The sequence below is a fragment of the Platichthys flesus genome, chromosome 3 (assembly GCF_949316205.1).
Source record: "Platichthys flesus chromosome 3, fPlaFle2.1, whole genome shotgun sequence".
NCBI lineage: Eukaryota > Metazoa > Chordata > Actinopteri > Pleuronectiformes > Pleuronectidae > Platichthys > Platichthys flesus.
The window spans coordinates 4,885,185-4,904,726 of NC_084947.1; the positions used below are offsets into that span (position 1 = coordinate 4,885,185).

General features: G+C 42.0%; 4 protein-coding genes across 5 annotated transcripts; 1 reads left to right on the top strand and 3 right to left on the bottom strand.

The window, feature by feature from the left end:
• Positions 1 to 1,091: 1,091 nt before the first annotated feature.
• On the bottom strand, positions 1,092 to 3,121 carry LOC133938820 (gamma-crystallin M2-like). The gene is made up of 3 exons (XM_062381517.1): positions 2,191 to 3,121; positions 1,499 to 1,744; positions 1,092 to 1,390 (listed from the first exon to the last, which is right to left on the bottom strand). Exons 1-3 carry the CDS (start codon positions 2,221 to 2,223, stop codon positions 1,112 to 1,114), a joined length of 558 nt encoding a protein of 185 aa, XP_062237501.1. The 5' UTR covers positions 2,224 to 3,121; the 3' UTR covers positions 1,092 to 1,111.
• A 578-nt stretch (positions 3,122 to 3,699) lies between these two features.
• On the top strand, positions 3,700 to 10,496 carry inpp5e (inositol polyphosphate-5-phosphatase E). 2 transcript variants are annotated; one of them, XM_062381489.1, is made up of 11 exons: positions 3,700 to 3,917; positions 4,820 to 5,686; positions 6,534 to 6,657; positions 6,765 to 6,862; positions 6,984 to 7,108; positions 7,663 to 7,782; positions 7,895 to 8,002; positions 8,189 to 8,350; positions 8,448 to 8,563; positions 8,710 to 8,846; positions 9,026 to 10,496. In XM_062381489.1, the coding sequence occupies exons 2-11, from the start codon at positions 4,890 to 4,892 to the stop codon at positions 9,156 to 9,158; spliced, it is 1,920 nt and encodes a 639-aa protein (XP_062237473.1). In that variant the 5' UTR covers positions 3,700 to 3,917; positions 4,820 to 4,889; the 3' UTR covers positions 9,159 to 10,496. The 2 variants fall into 2 exon arrangements, with proteins under 2 accessions (XP_062237473.1, XP_062237474.1); XM_062381490.1 differs by having other exon boundaries at positions 3,899 to 3,970.
• A 47-nt stretch (positions 10,497 to 10,543) lies between these two features.
• Positions 10,544 to 16,913, bottom strand: pmpca (peptidase, mitochondrial processing subunit alpha). Its single transcript, XM_062380639.1, has 14 exons — positions 16,688 to 16,913; positions 16,321 to 16,517; positions 14,831 to 15,033; positions 14,653 to 14,732; positions 14,441 to 14,523; positions 14,212 to 14,306; positions 13,980 to 14,080; positions 13,275 to 13,538; positions 12,823 to 12,915; positions 12,611 to 12,729; positions 12,420 to 12,510; positions 12,154 to 12,216; positions 11,910 to 12,054; positions 10,544 to 11,819 (listed from the first exon to the last, which is right to left on the bottom strand). The coding sequence occupies exons 1-14, from the start codon at positions 16,754 to 16,756 to the stop codon at positions 11,650 to 11,652; spliced, it is 1,773 nt and encodes a 590-aa protein (XP_062236623.1). The 5' UTR covers positions 16,757 to 16,913; the 3' UTR covers positions 10,544 to 11,649.
• A 111-nt stretch (positions 16,914 to 17,024) lies between these two features.
• Positions 17,025 to 18,590, bottom strand: LOC133938713 (granzyme K-like). Its single transcript, XM_062381509.1, has 5 exons — positions 18,500 to 18,590; positions 18,277 to 18,418; positions 17,787 to 17,934; positions 17,407 to 17,682; positions 17,025 to 17,311 (listed from the first exon to the last, which is right to left on the bottom strand). The coding sequence occupies exons 1-5, from the start codon at positions 18,561 to 18,563 to the stop codon at positions 17,153 to 17,155; spliced, it is 789 nt and encodes a 262-aa protein (XP_062237493.1). The 5' UTR covers positions 18,564 to 18,590; the 3' UTR covers positions 17,025 to 17,152.
• Positions 18,591 to 19,542: the final 952 nt, after the last annotated feature.

Here is a 19,542-nt window from a genome sequence, read left to right on the forward strand (position 1 = left end):
TCCTTACACTTGCCCTACATGTAAACCAGTTTTTTTTATTTGAATGTCTTCTCTGCCCTTAGACAAGCAGCTTGGGTTTAACAGCTTGTGGTATTTCTATATCCACATAGTTATAATCAAGGAACCCTTGATCTTTTCACCAAAGTTAAAACACTCTGGAGCATTGTGTTGGTTTAACAATTTGTTAATGTAGATATTTAGCTTGTATTCATCTTTGATTTCCTATGATAGCCAGACATACCTGAAAGATTCAGTGCGTGGGATTTAGTGCCATCTAGTGGTGAAGTTGTTTACACACAACCAACTGGCTACCCATGGCCTCGCCCTCATGTTTCACTGACTCCACCTTCTACTCTCTGATAAAAGCGCAGTCACAGACCATATACAATAAAAAAAACAGTGCAGTTCTGTTTCTGTGTAAAGGCTCTATCAATCTTATTGGTCTGGCCAAGCAGAAAAAAAATGCTAAACATTAAATTTAAAAGAACACATTAAAATGACAATGTTTTAGATTGTGCAGGTTTTTGGAATAGAAATATTTATGACAGATGGAAAGAATCACTATCAGACATGATCTTGAAAAGATGGTTATTGTTGGATTTGAGTCATTACAACTGTACAACTGTCATTTATGCTATTTTCTCTTCTGCTGATTTGATTTCTATATAAATGTTCTTTTTGTAAAGTGATTTTTTTTAAATATGAAGACACACCCTGGTCTTTTCTTCTACTTGGAAAGTTAGGTTTTCAATTGTATACTTTGATGTTATACTTGTTTTTTGTTTTTTTTTGTATCCTTGATTGATTTATTTCATTGGTCCTTATGCGCATTGTACAAGTACTTTGAATTGTTTGTTTGAAGATTGTTCAAGGTTTTATGTTCAGACACACAACTCAACTGAATGAAAATGATCTGGCACATTTATCTGCCAGAAGATTGGAGACTCAGACCTGAGATCGTTGATTATTGTTAAAAATGTGTTTGGGAAATGAACATTTAAACATGGTTATTTGAATGAGGGTGAAAAACCAGCTCTGCACTTTGTGAATGTGTGTAAAACGACAGGATGCAGTAGTTTAGGTTGTGACAGTTTTATTCAGTGCAAAGAGTTTAATAGCAGGAGTCGTTGATGCGCTTCATGCTCATGAACCTCATTCCGCTCATGCCGGAGTTCATGAAGGTCCTGTACTCGCCGGGCCTCATGTACATCATCCTGCCTCTGTAGCTGGGCTGCTCGTACATCAGCCAGTGGCCCTCCATCACGTTGCTGGACTGGCAGTTGGACATGCGGAACCTCTCCATGATGTTCTCACAGTCGTCCATCAGCTCGTGCATCTGGCCGCTGAAGTTCTCCCTCTCGTAGATCTTCATCCTGAAGGAACCTCTGTGCTGTGGTGCAGAAGAGGAGCTTTATCTTCAAGCTCTTCTATGGCTTACTTGCAATACGATTTCAAGCAATTTCAGTTACAGGGAATCTAGCCAGGTGTGAGATCTTACCATGGGGATCATGCGGCAGGACTTGACGCAGTCGCCGCTGGTGCCCATCATGCTCATGTAGTCGGAGTACTCGCCCCTCCTCAGGAAGTGCTGGGTGCCCATGAAGTTGGTGCGGTCGTACACCATGAAGCAGCCTCTCTCCACCCTGCAGGACTGACACCTGCTCAGGAAGGAGGACATGTCGGGGCAGTCGCTCATGCACTCGTAGGTGCGGCCCTGGAAGTTCCTCTCCTCGTAGAAGGTGATCTGGAGGGACAGAGGGAGAGGCTTTGGTTTGGCAGGCGTGAGGTACACGAGAGGCACAAGGTCAAGTAAACCCAGTAAATATGGAGTGACACGAGTTGTGCTTCAGACCCCATTAGTCAATCATTCTCTCTTTAGCTTTTTGCTCAGTTTTTGTTCTCCACCACCAACTTTTACGGGAAATGTCTTTTTCTTTTTTTTGGATTAAATTCTCCCATATGTTTGTTGTCCAGATGCAAACTTTGTCTACTGTTTGTTGCTCGGACATTTTAGCTACTTGACCAAAATAATCCACTGGATAACTGAATGAAAAGAAAGTTAATTACCAAAACAATAAACTAAAATACACTAAAAAAATGAAAGTAACAGGACATTAGAAGTCCAAATGTTGTGTTTGTCAATATTCTGCCAATTGAAATATAATAATATTATTGAAAAGAAGAACTTACCTTGCCCATGTTGTTCATTCCAGTGGAAGTCATTTTGGCTGGTCAGTGGGTCTCTGCTGTGGCTGGAGCTGCTGCTGTTCTTGCTCTTGCACTGAACTGTACCCTGCCTGGTTTAACCCTTTTCTTTTATACCTGCCGCCGCAGACTGGCCCTTTGTGTAAACCCCCTGAGCCAGCAACGACGTCATAGAAATGCACAGAATATGGAGGGATTGCACAACACATACTGTTTCACAGAAAGGGGGGAAGGGGTTAACAATCGGGGGGTCTCACCTTGACGTTGTTCTGTCATTGTCACAGACAGGGTGGTGTCAGCAAAAACATTTTTCCCTGTGCTGAATGTTTTTTTTAACATTGTTTGATTTATTATCTGTCATTTGTGAAGTCGCTGACGTCGCCCTGTGTTCACTGTTGTACATTACATGAACAAAAACTACAGGTAAAAACAGAGGGATGATACAACCCTGAATGTTAAACCTTGTAAAAATAGTTTCATACAATAAACAGCAAAATCCTGCCTGTGGAGTTATAGTTATTAGTTCACAGAGAAATATTGGGTAAGTGATTTTAGGGTTTATCTTATTCTACACAAACGTAAACCAAATTCAGTAATACAAGAAGTTATCGTCTCATGATTCCACATATGCATTTTGAAACACCTTAATTTGGTCGTCTTTTATTTTGAACTACAGTACAATTAAATACAGTACTCCCCTATTGTGTGTATCGAGGTCACAGTTAGAAGGTTTCCCAGCCAGGTTTTATATCAGAACCGAGAATGTCAGAAAACACAACAAACCCTGAGGCAAATGGATTAAACCAGCAGAACACGTCAGGTTTTTCACTTCTATCATCTTAGATCAGAAGTCTCAGGCTGCAGTGGACACAGGCTCAACAAACATGGACAGTTGGAAACTAGAAAAAGCAGACTGGTCTGAGGATTCATGATTTCTGCTACAGGTGTTAAGATTAGAATTTGTGTGAATTCGTGTGAATTCTTGGACCCAGACCGTTTGTGTCACATCTCAGTGTTTTGCATCTATTTATGGCCAAATTGTTCCCATCTTCAAATGTCTACTTCTCAGTCATCAGATTTTTTTCTACTAAACATTGGAAGTCTGCAGTATCGCTGCGATATCTACAGAAATAGAGATTTGAAGCATTCGGGTAAACTCGTCTCAAGATTCAAAGGGTAGTTCACAGAAAAATGAAAATTCACTCATTATCTACTCACTACTATGCCGATGGAGGGGGGGGGGGTGAAGTGTAAATTAAGTCGTTTTTAGTTGAGTATAAATGTCCAGGTTTACGGACACTTTTGTGTTATTATTACATTTGAAGAAATAATTTACTTATATTGTGTTCGATTTGGCTGCAATGCTGTTTACCCCTGAAACTCCAAAAGTGTTTTATGGACTCAAATACTTCACCCACCTTTCATCGGCTTAGTAGTGAGTAGATAATGAGTGAATTTACCTTCTTCTTTTTATCTATCATTTTAAGTTATTTGCGAATAAGAAGAATAGCGGAGTTTTCGCTTGCAGTTCCACGTGTCCTCACATGATGGCGCTGTGACAATGACTCAGACTCGGCTGTGTGGGACCTTCTCCTCTTGGTTACTGGATCCTTGTTGTCAAACGTTGCTAAGGAAGTCGAAGCTGCTTCTGTAAAAACTTCTCCTCATCGAGAGCAGACAGCTGAGCGCGAGACGTAACTTCACTTCAGAGGGTAAACAACAACAAGGCGCGAGGACGGGAACATCACCTGTTTATCAACAAACTGTAAAAACATCCGCTGTACACGTTACAGCTCGGCTAGCTGCTGCAGCGCTAACATGGAATAGCTTTGCTAACTTGTAGAACTCCTGCTTTGCTAACATGTAGAGTTGTATCATTGCTAAATTAATCCAGATTGATAAATAACGTGAGCATGTATATGCTACTCATTAGCTGAACGACAGCTAGCTTAGCACAAATCACTGCGTCTCTCTTCAGCTGTGTAGTTGGATAGCAACAGTGTTGTTGGCTAAGGTTAGCATTAGCTAGCTGCTACTGATCAGTCAACGCTTATCAACCAACTAAATAACTAATAGTCCGTGTTGTCATGATGACACTATGTTTGTATAGTTAATTGATAAACTACAGTACAAGCTTTTATTGGGATTCTGTGTTTTGGATGAAGAATGAATGACGCTTCAGATTTGTTGCATCTGAGTTTTGGTTTTTGACTAATTTGAAACTGGGGTTTTAGTTACTCTGAGTTAATTTAGTCTAGATATGATTGTAAGACATTTTTGTTGGTTTTTCAACAAAGAAAATAGATTTTCCACTAATCGGAAGCTGTGACTGTTAATCTCGTCCAGATCTGACATGTCTCACTACAGTGGTTGTGCTTCAATCTGCGCTGAAACCTGCATTATGTCAATAAATATATAATAAAGCAGTAATAATCATCACTCATTTGACAGACAAATCAAAGTTATGTAGGATAAATGATCAGGAGACAACTGATGAGTCACTTGCTTGTCTTGGATTTGACAGATTTTATTTTAAGTTAAGATTCAGTGTTTACATATCCCTCTGCTAACATTTTTACATTTGACTGAATCCCCTTCTGCTTTACATCTTCAGGTCTGTGTCACTTAAGCGATGAGAGAAGTTTTACCATCTGACCACAGCGGGTCTCAGACGTGACAAGAGGATGACTGAGAATGGCGAGGACGGCGGCGTCCATCAGCTCAGTGAAGCTCCTGACATAAGGGGTTCAGTTGTCAAGGACAGCCGGCCACTCAAGGCCCCCTTAGTGGATGTCAAGCAACAACATGATGCCCTTAAACTCACTGCTAGGAACAGAGAGGGAGAGCTCATTCCTTACCAGCCTCGGCCGCCCTTAATACCCAGGCAGACAAAGTCCAAGAGGAGTGTCTCCGTTGAGGAGACGGTGAGAAACAGGAGGCTGAGAAACAGCCAGGAGAGCCTGAGTGACCCGGCTGAGACCGGCTCCTCCACAGACTCGCTTAGAGACGACCAAACAGGACCAAATCCAGGTGGGTTCATCGTCAGCAGCTCTGCAGCCGTCAAGAACCAGGACTGCGGTGCAAGACCCGTCTCTGCCACTTCCACAGGATCCCAATTCTTCCGGGAGCGAGGGAGCAGTCTCTCAGAATATGAGAGGAGGCCCCACAGCCAGCAGAGCGACCCCACGGACCAGCGGGCGCAGTCCACCAAGGTGCGCCTGTCCCCGGTGCAACCCACGGGGCCGCTGCCCGCTCTGGAGAAGGGCTTTGTGGCAACCACTTTAAAGGCAGCTAATAGGATTGACAGGGATTGTTTGGATTATGCCGTGCTGGCCAGAGAGAAGCTCGGGGAGAGACTCCACAGGAACTTGAGCGACAGCCGGCTCCTGGAGAACATGGGGTCGGATAGCGCCTCTGTCAACTCCATGAGGTCCACGTACAGCGTGCTCAGCCCCATCAGACCTCAGGACGTCAGGAACAGGTACAGTAGCAGAACATGGAGAGGATTCTGCTGGAGTGTTCCTCAGGCTGAATGTGCAGCTTTTTTCCTTCAGTTTATTCTTTCTGGTGTCAGAGCGTTTTTAGAAACCGGTTTCTGCCGATGCTTCCTAAGCTGCTAGTTTACACGTAGGTCAGTGACACCTTGAGCCCAATTTAGAACTGGGTCTGATTATTTTCATCCTTTGTAAAAGCAATACAGTTATTAATTTGCACATTTAGTTAACTTTGTCTATAGTTGGTCAGGGAGCTCTGACCAGGCTCTAGTATCATTGTCATCCAAGGAAAGGTTACTATGCACACACACTTGTTTACCATTTAGACATAGTATCTTATGTCCGCTATTAGAATTTAGATTATAGATTAATAGTCACCTCTGCTTGGATGTTTTGGCTCAGCACAGCGCATCTTTGGCTCAACATCAGGACTGAGGGACACCAGTAGATTGTTTGTTTGTGTGTGTGTGTGTGTGTGTGTGTGTGTGTGTGTGTGTGTGTGTGTGTGTGTGTGTGTGTGCAGCGCTCACATCTTTTAGAGAAAAGGGGAACGTGACAGTGTGGAGGGAGATTAACACAGGATCTGAAGAGATGCTTGTTCAGCACACTTTGTGACATGAGGAGGAGCAAAAAAAAACTGCTTCAGCCTAAAGTCTTGCTACACATTCAAACCCAGGAGGGAAAAGTAAAATGTTTTTATACCTTTTGTTATCAAATCTGAAACCACAGTCTTCACTTCTCTTCTATTGTTTATTAAGAGTTAATTGTTATCAGTCAAACCCAAACACGCTATGCTTCTAATAAAGTGCTAACTGTCCAACTTGTATTTTCTAGGAGTTTTCTGGAGGGCAGCGTGCTGGGAAGCGGGGCGCTGCTTGGGGCTGAGGAGCTGGACCGCTACTTCCCCGACAGGAGACTGGGCGTCTTCATCGCCACGTGGAACATGCAGGGAGAGAAGGTACGAGGAAGTCGTGGCTCTGCAGGGCCTCACAAACCATGAAACATGTAAAGTGTTGACGCTTCCTGCACCAACTGGGATGTAACTGAGTTTTTGTCATTCCTCAGGGGCTTCCACTCAACTTAGACGATCTCCTCCTTCCAACTGACTCTGAATTTGCACAAGACTTTTATATCATCGGGGTTCAGGAGGGCTGTCCTGACAGGTATGATATGCTTTGTTGGATTTTATTCAGGTTCACTGAATAAAAGTGCTGTATGTCATGATTGATTATTCTATCAGGGATGTAAACATAGCTCTGAACAGATGTGTGTGTGTGTGTGCAGGAGGGAGTGGGAGACTCGACTTCAGGAGACACTGGGACCTTATTACGTCATGCTGTATGCAGCATCACATGGAGTTTTGTTTCTCACTGTATTCGTCAGAAGGGACCTCATCTGGTTCTGCTCAGGTCAGTGCTACTTCACGTAAAACATGGAATAGACGTCAGTTTCTGGGATTTAACTTGAGCTGAAACACTTCAGCAATAAGTTGATCTACAGAAATATTTGGCAACTATTTATTTTTAGTGAAAAATGCCCAGAATTGACTCATTTCACTTCTTGAGGATATTGGGTATTCGCTGATTTTGTTATTTATGTGATAGTAAACCGAATATTTTATTATTTGTACGGATATATAAAGACATGATGAAATCACATTTGTCTTTTGGAAAATGTAAAGAAAGTCTGATTAATTGATGATGAAAATAAGTCTCAGACTCCTCCCACATTGATCCATGCTTTCATAGGTTTAGTGTAGATAAGATTGTGGTAAAATGATTATGTCATTTTGTTTTTAATTCAGTGGTTTCACTTTTAATCCACATTTAGAATCAGACACCAGATCATCATCATCATTGTTATTGGGTGTAAAAGGATTTTAATGTGATGACATATTTCTTCTCTTCTTCGTGTTTGAATCCATCTGATTTGTCGCTAACCTTCATTCTGTTGACTGATGCAGAAGTAGAACACGCCACAGTCACGACCAGGATCATCTCTCAGATCAAGACCAAAGGGGCCGTGGGCATCGCCTTCACCTTTTTCGGAACTTCCTTCCTCTTCATCACATCCCATTTCACCTGTGAGTAGAAAGTTGGACTGTAGAAAGGACTGGTTTTATACGTTTCTACCGAAGTGAAGCAGGGATGTGGCAGTTCCAGTGTTTCTAACTTGTCCCTCTGTTCCTCGTACAGCTGGAGATGCCAAAGTTTACGAGAGAATCCTCGATTACAACAAGATCATCGAGGCTCTAGCTCTTCCCAAAGGTCTTCCAGACACAAACCCCTATCGCTCCACGCAGTGTAAGACTCATTTAAGTTTCCCCTTCGTGATTTAGAAATAGTGTAACATGATGACTTTAACAGCTGCTGCAGTAAACTTCATTCTCGTTGTTCAAACATGATATTTCATGTATTTAAGTCACTTTCAAAATTGTCTTTAAACTGTTAAATTTAAATATATTGAGATCCAGTCATTTTTAATTGCAGCTGACGTCACCACGAGATTCGATCAGGTCTTCTGGTTTGGAGACTTTAACTTCCGGCTGAGTAAGGACCGCGGCGAGGTGGAGAGCATCATGAGCCGCACCACAGGAGGCGACATGGGCCCCCTGCTGGAGCACGATCAGCTCTCTAAGGAGATGAAGGAGGGTGAGCATGAAAGACGGAGGGTTACCTTTCTGTGAAAAGATTTGTACTAAGTAGACTTGTTTTGTCTGATCCTGAGAATTCGATTCTGTTTCTCCAGGTTCTATCTTTAAAGGCTTTCAAGAGGCACCGATACGCTTTCCCCCAACGTACAAATTTGACAGCGGCTGCGACGTCTATGACACAACTTCTAAACAGAGAACGCCTTCGTACACTGTAAGAGGAAAAAAGAAAAACTCTCTGCTCCCTTAATTTAGTCATTAAATCTCCAAAACGAGTCAAATACAGTGTTCAGCTGCTGCATCTGGACTCAGGTCCTGTTAAATCTCCACTGGGTTTAAGTTTTCTGTTCATGTTCACAGGACAGGATCCTGTTCAGGAACAGACAGGCCGACGAAATCAAAGTGGTCAAATACAGCAACTGCTCCGGCATCAAGACCTCAGACCATCGACCCGTCATCGGTGTCTTCCAGGTCAAACTGAGACCGGGCAGAGACAAGTGAGTCACATACAGTGTCAGTGGCTTCACTGTTGTATGTCATTTAATCTTATTCATACATTTTGGCCATTTTCAGATGTTTGGACAGTAAGAATATTTTTTTCTGCCTTTTAAACTCGATACTTTTCTCATTCTGACCTCATGACATCTGCTGTTCTCTGTTTACTTCCGTTTGTCAGTATTCCTCTGGGTGCGGGACAGTTCGACCGAGGCGTGTACCTGGAGGGCATTCGGAGGAGGATCAACAGAGAGCTGAAGAGGAGGGAAGCCATGAAGAACCAAGGTAGCAGCTCAGTCTGCGCCATCTCATAGACCCTTAAGGTGGATTCTGTGGACCAGGCCAGACTGGATCAGGCTGGACTGGATCCAACTGTTCCAGAAACAGATGGAAAAGGACCAAAAGGGAAACCAGAGTTGTCTTGAAATCCCGCTCCGGGGAAAATCATGTTTTTCACTTCCCCTTTGTGCCTTTTTATTTGACAGAAGACATTTTAATACCGTAGCACTGCAGTAAACAAAGGCCAGTCTGAAAATAATGAATTCGAACAGGCAGGTTCAGAAACCATTCCTGAGCTAGGCTCAGCTACAGGTGAGCTGAGACGGGGAGCAGGAGGCCTCACTTTCCTCACAATCACAGATCACGAAATAAGAAAGGGACGTGTAGAGTTGTATTCAAGGCATTAAAACTTTTGAATATTTCATTTTGAGGTACAAAGATGATCTTTTTGGGGATTTGTTAAAGTACCGGAGTGGGGCTTTAACTACACAGAACCAAGTGCAGGTTGTGGTAACTGAGCAGACGGCGCCCTCTTTTGGACATTCTGGAGAACTTTTTGTGTCTTTGTTTGTGTGTGTGTGCGCTGAGGGAGTGTCTGACTGTCCTTGAGGGCAGGGACCTTGAGGTTATTCAGACAAGCAGAGATTCACAGACACAGCTGCAGTCTGGCCTTTATTTATTCAGCCCCCTCGGCCCAAACTCAACAGGTACAGCCTTGGGGGGGGGGGGGGGCGTTTGTCATTTTTGCTAATTCTTATTCTAATTCATTTTCTAGCCATTTAAAAAGCATCATGAAACCCAGTGTTAATGTGTTTGTCTGAAATTTGTCATTATTGTTGTAATGCCTTGTGACTTAGGGAATCACAGGTAAGTGCAGTAAACGTTTAGCTGCACCTCATATCACACTGTTCGGTTTTTACCTTTAAAGAAGAAGAAGGGAGCTGTTCCCTTGTTTGTGTCATCGAGTCAAAGGGCATGAAGTCAGCGAACACTACAGGGATGCGGTCGTTACACGGTACTGTTGAATTTCAAGTGTATCTGATGTTTTATTTTTTATGGAATTCACTTCCTGTAAAATAGACGGAGGATTTTATTTATTTACGTTATTGCCTGTCACACATGTTTCTCTTATCAGGCCAAGTGATCCTTTACAGCAGATTCTAACTCATTGCCTTAACCTCTCACCACCCTGCTGCGTAACCTCATATGTACTGTAACCTCTCCATGTACTTTATGTCACATTAATGTTTCCATCATGAAGAGCAGTGGGCTCCACGAAAAGTGCCTGTAGGTCTTGTTTTCATTTCCTCAGGACCTCTGTCTTTTTCTATGTTCGCCTGTGATGTCACAGGGTTAATAAACATTTTAAAACACTTGTTTGTCGGCTGAATGGTCGTAAATCACACTGCAACGCTGGAGCTTTTGGAATATATTGTTTTTATTTAAAAAAGATAATATTTTTTGACAGAATGGAACTGCAGTTGTTTACAGGTCACATGTGGTGTATTGGCTGCATATTGTCAACGTGTGGCCTTCTCTTGCTTTTCCAGTTTTACCAATCTTAGCTTTAGCAGGGCGTCCTCCGGAATTTTATTTTACTTACGACTAAATTTCACAAACCTATGGTGTTTCTTTACTATTCTGTTATCAAGTGTACGTTTAAACACAGGACAGCATTAAATATTAACTCTTCATGTGAATCCTCTCAATTTACAGCCACTTGTGTAATTACCACTGCTCTCCCAGAAAAAATTCCTGTCAAACCTGGCTTTAGATCTATCCCCTTGAACTTTATTGAAATCTACATGGACACCAACAAAAACATAAAATACAGAAAAGGATTTGACTGTAGAGTTCCGTCTCTTCACAAAGCGCCTGGGACAGAAACCACGATCTCAGTCCACAGATGTTCAGTTGGCCAGCAATGTCTTTACCACTAGTGTCATAACTAACCATCACTGTGTATTGTGTCTCCTGAGCCTTCAGAGATTATGAAGTGCTTTGTATAAATAGTACGATTTTTCAGTTTCTTTATCTTATGAGTTGGAGCTCTGTGAATTCTTAAGAGCAGGATCGTCTGTAAAACTGAAAAAATCAAACGGCTCAATAAAAAGCATTGACCGTGGTGCGGATGTTCTCGTCTCTATGCTGATTCCTCTGTGTAAAAACTAAACACATCGATACTGAGGGGTTTTTAAAACAGGAAATTATTACTCTAACTATGCCCGTGGTGGTGGTGGAAGGGGGGGAATTGTCCCTTTACAACCCAGCTCCTGCAAACCCTCAGTAAATAATGACGCGTGGCTTCATGCCCACCAAACAATAAATACATACAATCCAACCGTATGTAGACTACATCTGAGTAAAATGTACCATCTCTTTAAAATCCACAGTCGCAAAGGTTCAGCCTGGGTGAGCTCTGCGGAGCTCTGGGTGAGGAGGGAACACTTGATCTTCCAGTTCAGCTTATTTACAGGGATGTTTGCCAGTTCACATAGTGGTGGTGGTGTTGGGAGGGAGGTGAGTCTATCGGAAGAGGCGATACATGCGGGGCAGACGTCCGTCTTTGCTGGACAGGGCGGCCTGGATGTGCTCGTACGAGGGCAGCTCCGTCAGGTCTCCCAGAGCCGCCACTGAGGGTTTACTACGCAGCATCTTGGTGGTCACTCTCTTGATGTCGCTGGCTGTCACGTTGCCTGGAAATGAATGAGACAAATAGAATAAGAATGAATTTTACAATATTTTAGAGACACTTTCCCAGTCAACACATGTTTCTCAGGACTCACTTATTAGGTCGCACAGCTCATGTGGCAGTTTCCTCTTTCCCGTGGACAGAACCTGGCGACCGACGTCCTCAAAAATAACCGGTCGCGACTCCAGGTTCATCATCAACATGGACTTGAGCTGAGTCTTGGCTCTCTCTAGCTCCATCTGGACACACAGGGGGAAATGTATAATCACTTGCTTACTCTTTGATCAAGTTAAAAGATCACAAACTCTGTACTGGAGTTTCCCTGCGATGAAACTTACCTCTCCTGCGGTTCCAGCCATTTGAATGAACTCTCTGGTTATTATTTCCACCATTTCCCGAACCTGAAAAAGATTAACGTATGAACAAATGAGCTATTAACCATTAACAGGAATGATTTTCACTAGAACAACACAATCAATACCAGTATTAGTGTGTGTGTATATATGACATATAGCCGAGCTAAGGTAGCTTTAAGAAACTTGACTAAGGGTCAAATTACAAAAAAACAGAAGTCTCTCTGTTGGCGTCTGGGACCAGTACCAACCTGTCTGGGGTCTGAACTGGCATGGATACACAGCAGACCGCTGTCGTCATAGCTGTGATGGTAGGAGGTGGCGTTGTACATCCAATGATGCCTACAACAGATGAGCCAAATTAGACACAATGATAAAACCTGTTGTCTGGAGTTGTATTTGTGAAGCAAAGGCTGAAACTAAAATGCACAGAGATGCTGACCTGTTGAGCACGTTCAGGTAGAGGCGGGTGAACATGCCTTTACCGGGTCCTCCTGCAGAGAAGGAGCCTCCTCCACCCATCATCATGTTGAGCACTGCGAACGGGATGAAGTCCTCCTCCTGGAAAGGGAAAAACAAGAAGCACGTTTTAAAAAGGTTTGTAGCTAACAGGCATCACACAAGTGAGTGAAGGAAAGCACCACAAACACCCACCAGGAAGGAGCAGCTCTCCAGGCCGATCATGATGTGGGTGAGCTCTGGGATCGGGGTGGGGCCGAGGCTCACGTCCGACATGTCCTTCTCCATCTAACAGGTGAATAAAAAGGTCTTTATCGTATTAGCAAAACTCGTAAATACAGCCAATAAAGAAGACTATCTTTTATAACTAAAAATAATTAGCACTAGATTTGGACCACATATAGATTCATTTATCAATCAATATTTATCTACATGAAAGCAAACTGTGTAGTGCAGTGAAAACTTTATACGTGTGTTTTTCTATTTAAAGCATGAGACGCATTTGATTTTAATGGTTGTTGTTCTGTTCCACATTCTGTTAATGTGAACAGATATTTTTCTTGTCTTTTCCACCCTTCTGGAAACCTGAAGAGACCTTTGGGCCCAAATCTGGTACAAAGATAGTCACAATAAAACCGATGACTCACCTTGACGATGCCCCCCGTGTACTGGGCCACGGACAGGTCCACATTGGACACGCCGCTCGCTCCCCACACCGGCCTCACATCCAGCAGGTACTTCCTAGCACATTCCACCAGCTGCTCGTGCTCGATGCCCACCCCGGCCAACACCATGCGCTCAGGGCAGTAGTAGTTACTCAGGTAACTGTGAAGCATATTCCTGTCGATCTTGTCCACGTTATCTGCAGGACAGAAGCGCGGCAGTCCGACCGTGTTGCCTCGATATGCAGCCTGGAAACAAACGGCAAGGACTCAGGGACATGTTTGAAGACACTTCAGTAAGACTTACAACTTTGGGCTTTTACTTCTGTTGTCGTGCAGTTACATAGAAACCTTTATATGACAAAGACATAGTGGTGAGATTCTAGAAACGTGAGAACAATAAAATACAAATATATAACGGGTTTAGCTGTGAAATCTTAAAATTCTAACATTAGTTTGTCTCTTTGTTTGATGGAGTTATGAAATGATTCTTAATCTTTAATCTACAGGTTGAGCTTGACAGAAAACTTGTAAACACTTTCTGACATGTTACAATTCATCCCAAAAAGCTGCAGCCTCCCCATGATTAACTCTCTTGGTGTTAAAAACACACTGATAAAGATCTTTGATTATTTAAGGTTACTTTAACAGAGAGGTAGTGTTTTGGTGTCAGATCCATGTGTGACTCACAGCGTGGATCATCTCGGTGAGTAAAGGTTCAGGGTCCGGCCTCATGTTCAGGTCTTCTAACTCAAAGCGCACCACCATCTTGGTCATCTCAATCTCATCATCTGCATGGAACCAACACATTTCACTTTCACTAAAAGGTGAAGACCCCCACTGTTCATGTGTTGTTGAGTGATTTTGCTCGCACTTACAGAAACAAACACACACACACGCACAGGGTCGTTATTTGACTTACCCAGTAGGCGAGGCTGTAGTACAGCATCAGAGAGGAGACTAACCACTGTATCCAGACCCTTCACTTCAGCAGACACTGCATACATGGTTGTATCTCTGCATAGGAAAATAGAACGCATCCCAAAGTGTTGTGTTACTAATAACAGAGGAAATAACAAGCTTCTACTTGGACAGCATGAATAAACAAGTGTTAGATTTTACCACAATGAGACATTTGACAGATCTCCTACCTTGATGATTGACAGTCACATATTCCTCCGTGCTTTTCCAGCGTCAGCAGGATTTCATCTTTGCTTCCATACTGAGCTGTAGACTGAGGATAAAACAGACTGCTGTCAACAGGAGTTCATGTAAGATGATCACCGTTTATTTTATTTATTCGGCTTTACTGTAAACATAAACCTTTTTTAGCCAAAGGAAGCTAACAAGTTGAAGTACTTACAGAAAAGGCAAGTTTCTCTACAAAATGAGCTATTCCACTCGGGTATTTTGCTTCATATCTGGATCCCGAGTTTACTAAAACTAAAAGAGAAAAAAAAAGAATCCACAATTAATTAACATCGACCAGATCCTGAACAAGTTATAGAAATTAAATTTAGCATATGAATCCTGCAACTTACTTCCAACTGTGCAAAATTGACCAAACTTGTTTTGTGAAGCGACTTTGAGGCCATTTTCTAGAGTAGTGATCTTGGTCTCGTATTTCTCGTGACCATCGACGGATGCAAACACCGGCTTAGGGATCCCAGGCAGCGGCGAGGACAGGGAGATATTCGAGTATCTGCCGACACTGCTGTACTCTCTGTAGGCGGCGATCCCAAACCTTCAAGCACAACACAGAAAAGCATCTTCAAAACCTCAGGCGGTCGTGGAAACAGTACAGAGCTAGAACAATGAATTGATTAATATTAAAATATAGATAATCAACTACATGTTTGAGTAGGGATGGCCGATATGACAAAGAAATCAGCCAATATTGTTAATTATCACAATAGATGTCACATTAGGAAATTGTTTTACATTTAAAGACTGATGTTTGCTCTTCTGTAAAGGTTGTGGTTATTTAAAGTTTCATGTGAGCCGAAAATAACCAACACAACATTTGAACATCACTAACAACCTTCTGCACACAAGTTTTCCTGCCTGTTCACACGTGCAATAACTATTCACACACACACACTCCATACAGCTAAAGTTGTTAATTCATTTGCAACGAATGTCCCACTGCACCTTTGAAGGTTTATAAAGTTCATTTTGTGTTAGACTGGTTTAAAGTAACCTCTTTCTACCTTGCTTTATTTTAATTGAACTATTGCACTGCTGAGCTGATCAAAAAAATAATCCAGAACTAAACATATACTCAATTCAATATAAAATAAGGACAAAATAAGAAGTACATTCACATTTGAGAAGCAGAATCTGGATCATTTTAAATTAATTTCTTTAGAAGAAACTAGAGCTGGATGATGACACAGTATCGGTAAATATCACAATACAATTTTCATGTAAAGCAATTTGACAGGTGTCCACAATAATAGACATGAATTAGGTGAATGAATATTAAAGCAGCTCTTACGAGTATCTAAGTTAAATCAGTATCTCTCTAATAAACTTAACATTATAACCTTCACTTCACAGCTGTTTGGGTTAGGGTTAGAACATTTAGAAGAGCATAGGTCAATTAAAGGAATTTTTTTTGTTCATAACTGAGATTTAAAATGAGGCTCGGCACCGAAACAGCGTTTAGTTTGATTACGTGTGTTATATTTGGCTGTTTTTTAAAGTTGTTGCTCTCAAATCTTAGCTTCAGCTCACTATCAACAGACAGCAGCTAACTGACGGAGCTGAATAACAGCAGTGAATGAACAAACCATCTGTCTTCTACACCCCCCTTAACAAAGCCCACTGACAGCCTCCTCCTGTTTTTTAACTGTATCCACTGCTTGATGCAACATTAGCTCAGCCTGTTAGCATCGTGCTAACCGAGGGAGCTAAACTGCACTGAGGGGAACACAGAGTCGTGACACTGATCACGCGCACCGCGTCATGTTCACGGTGATTTAAAGAGTCCGGTGACGGTTTACAGAGACGAGTTGAAACGCGTTGTTACCTCTGGACACGACTCCAGGATCTACACCTCGACATGTGAGTCGCCATCTTCGATCTCCTGTGACCGGAAGTCGACCCGGATGAGAAATATGAAGACCACACGAGCACTTCCGCTTTAGACGAAAGGTTAAGAAAATAATAACGACATTTATTAGATTTATTTAAATTTATCACAATTATAATGTCTGCACAACTAAGTAAATGGTGATATTACTATTGAAAAAACATGGATGGAGAATTTAATCCATTATTCAGACAGAATGACTTTGGAATCTGGCTTCATGAGGTAATTCCCCTGAATCTAATGTCGACTCTGTCTCTGTCGTCACTACAGTGTATGGTTTACCGGGCATCTGTGCAGAGACTCATCCAATGTTGGAGCAGATGCTGTGTTTGAATGAGCTGCACGCTGCTGCACCCCCCATCTCCAGAACCATTGGCTTTCTCCTCTTCTTCTCGCCTCATGTGACTCTCATTCTCTTGTCATGACTCACTTCCAAGAAACATTCATCTTATTTAAAATATCACCTGGATTATTTACTCCTTGTTGGTGTTTGTAAATGTGAATATTAATTTGAACCTTTATTCAGAAGGAGAGGAACAGCTATTTTAGAAAATGGCTGAGACATTTGGAAAAAGTGAATATGATAGTTTGATTTTTTGTGAACTACAGATGATCTGAAGAAAAGTAAGAGAACGACAACACAACATATAAAATGATTTTCTTTTTTTTGAACACTGATCTTAGGACCCTGAAACCAGAGAAAACACGACGCTGGGAGGGAAAACAAAACGTAAAAGAGTCAGCTGAGAGAAAGAAAAGCTGATGCTCATTAAATGTCAGTCATCTTCATTGTCTCTTTGATCCATTTGAGTTTTTCCTCTGTGAGATAAGAGTACACTCCTGGCTTGTCAATCTGGCCACACTTGGATCCGAAAGAAGTGACTCCAACCAGCCCTCCGCTGCACACCAGTGGGCCTCCTGAATCCCCCTACAGAGAAAACCACAGTCACTGACAGGCAGTCCAGACACTGACAGGAGGGACGGAAGATAAATCCCTGCACACAAACATTCACTGTTACTTACCCCACAGGTGTCAGCTGTATTTTCCACGGTTGAACCGGCACATATCATGCCGCTGGTGATCACAGGATGTCTATTGTAATAGGCAGGAGAGTTGCACTTCACTCTGTCGACCACAATCACATTGACGGACATCAAGACGTCGGACATTTCCATGGCATCCTCGCTTGTTTGGCCCCATCCTGCCACCAAGCAGCTGGTCCCAGATGCTGGATCTTTGATGGCATCACCCAACTTAAGACACTTCACCGTGTCGGTTTCCATCACAGATTTGTTAAGCTGAAATAAGTAAAGAACAAAATGTATTAATACTGACTCTCTTCAGATATATTGGCTGATTGTTCCCTTTATTCATTAACATTGATGCTGTAATGTTATTTTACCTTGAGCAACATGAGGTCATTGACCTTTGTATCTGAATCATAGCCAGGATGTGGAAAATGCTTCGGATCCTTTCTGACCTGCCTGGAATTCTCTTCATTTGCCTTGATGGAGTGCACCCCCAGCAACACAGTCTTAATTTTCGAATGCCTAAAACACAGTATTATGTTTGATTGCAATTCACAGAACTGTTCTGCACGCTGATATTTAAAGTATTTTTTAGATAAGATTAGATAAGATAATCTTTTTTTAGTCCTTCAACAAGGACGGCAGCAAAGAGGACAGTCAGAAATAGTTTATGCATTCAGATCATGTTAACAGTTATTTTATCCAACACATTTGCAAAGGCAAGAAAAAATCGAATATAAATGTAATGCTGAATTTTCTGTAACCACGTAAAATTTCTCAGATTTTAATCAGTACATAATGTCTTTTGCAAATGAAGATTATTGTTGGCACATGGTCTGAAATGTTGTAATTATGGTAACGCACTTCATACAGTGGGCAGCAGTCAGGACCCATGATTTATCGATCAGTATCCCTCCACATTCTAGTCTGGTTGTCTGAAGCAGAGCCATGTACGGCAGCGAGTGGGGCTTCACTTCTTTCCCATTGATAATCTCAGAGCCATCACCTAAAACCAAAGTTCAGATGACACATTTGAAAAAAATAAAAGTATTGACTGAAGTATTTAAATCAGAAATATTCTACTCACATGAGTGGACAATGAGGAGGACCATGCAGGAGAAGAGACCGGTGAAAGCCCCCAGGCAGGACATGTCTTCTTTTCTCTCTCTTTGATGTGATGGTGAGATGCACTGAAGCCCCCCCTCAGTGCTCACACTCGTCTTTATCTCCTGAAGTCAAAGGATGTGGTCTGAGCATGGAAATTCACGAGTCAGCATATTGGATGCAATCTTGACTTGAGATCTGATGTGCACCATCTGATGTGTACCATCTCTGTGCAGAAGTCTGTGGTAACTGCTGTTACCGCTCATCTGGTAGGGTGCAGACTATAGTGATGCAGTTTTTTTAATCAGTACCGAAATGTAATTGTAAAACAGGCACATAACACTAACGGCTTATAAACTGTGGGATAGCAACCAAATATGAAAAACTAATCAATGAGCATTAGGCATGGTTCCTATAGTCATTATACTGGATAAGATAATGAGCAGCTGATTGTAGCTTCACCTTTATTGTACAGGTAAGAGAGTTGTAATACTTTCAATAACTCTGTGTCGGAAAGAAAATAAGCATCATGCTCTTTAATAATCTTCAAATGAACAGAACACATCAATCAAGTCGTCGATCTCACTGCATTAGTTAATTCCTGCTGACACAGTTTGCCACCACAGACACTAACTAATCGCTTTGTGATTACACCGTACCTACACATTGTCAGGTCTGACTGGGAAAAACAGCTTTTTAATGTAAGTGTAGGTCTTAGACAGTGAATATAACTCATGTACAGTACATTTCTACTTTAAAATATCCAAAATACACCACAGATATAAAACCAAACAAACCTTAAGGTGAAGGTGAGAACTGCAATATTTGTGCAAGGAATACTTTCTCTGAAAAAATGTTTTACATTTCATTTAGCTGAAGCTTTTATCCAAAGCAACATACAATAAGTGCATTCAACCAAGAGGGTACAAACCAAGAACGGCAAGAATCAATAAAGTATTATTTTGTTCAAGAAAGCCAAACTACAAAGTGCTATAGGTAAGTGCCATTTAAGTGCTATTAGATTGT

Bases quoted from the DNA above. Each gene is read 5' to 3' on its own strand.
- LOC133938713 (XM_062381509.1), bottom strand. From the start codon at position 18,563: ATGTCCTGCCTGGGGGCTTTCACCGGTCTCTTCTCCTGCATGGTCCTC. The intron at 18,419-18,499 runs GTGAGTAGAATA...CTTTGGTTTTAG, and splicing joins CCTCCTCATTGTCCACTCAT to GTGATGGCTCTGAGATTATC. The intron at 17,935-18,276 runs GTGCGTTACCAT...ACTGTGTTTTAG, and splicing joins ACTGCTGCCCACTGTATGAA to GCATTCGAAAATTAAGACTG.
- inpp5e (XM_062381489.1), top strand. From the start codon at position 4,890: ATGACTGAGAATGGCGAGGACGGCGGCGTCCATCAGCTCAGTGAAGCT. The intron at 6,863-6,983 runs GTATGATATGCT...GTGTGTGTGCAG, and splicing joins CAGGAGGGCTGTCCTGACAG to GAGGGAGTGGGAGACTCGAC. The intron at 8,564-8,709 runs GTAAGAGGAAAA...TCATGTTCACAG, and splicing joins AGAGAACGCCTTCGTACACT to GACAGGATCCTGTTCAGGAA.
- pmpca (XM_062380639.1), bottom strand. From the start codon at position 16,756: ATGGTTCTGGAGATGGGGGGTGCAGCAGCGTGCAGCTCATTCAAACAC. The intron at 16,518-16,687 runs TGAGTCTCTGCA...TATCACCATTTA, and splicing joins GCATCTGCTCCAACATTGGA to CTTAGTTGTGCAGACATTAT. The intron at 14,307-14,440 runs GTAGGAGATCTG...TTTCCTATGCAG, and splicing joins TGTGACTGTCAATCATCAAG to AGATACAACCATGTATGCAG.
- LOC133938820 (XM_062381517.1), bottom strand. From the start codon at position 2,223: ATGACTTCCACTGGAATGAACAACATGGGCAAG. The intron at 1,745-2,190 runs GTAAGTTCTTCT...CTGTCCCTCCAG, and splicing joins GAATGAACAACATGGGCAAG to ATCACCTTCTACGAGGAGAG. The intron at 1,391-1,498 runs GTAAGATCTCAC...TCTGCACCACAG, and splicing joins CCTGCCGCATGATCCCCATG to CACAGAGGTTCCTTCAGGAT.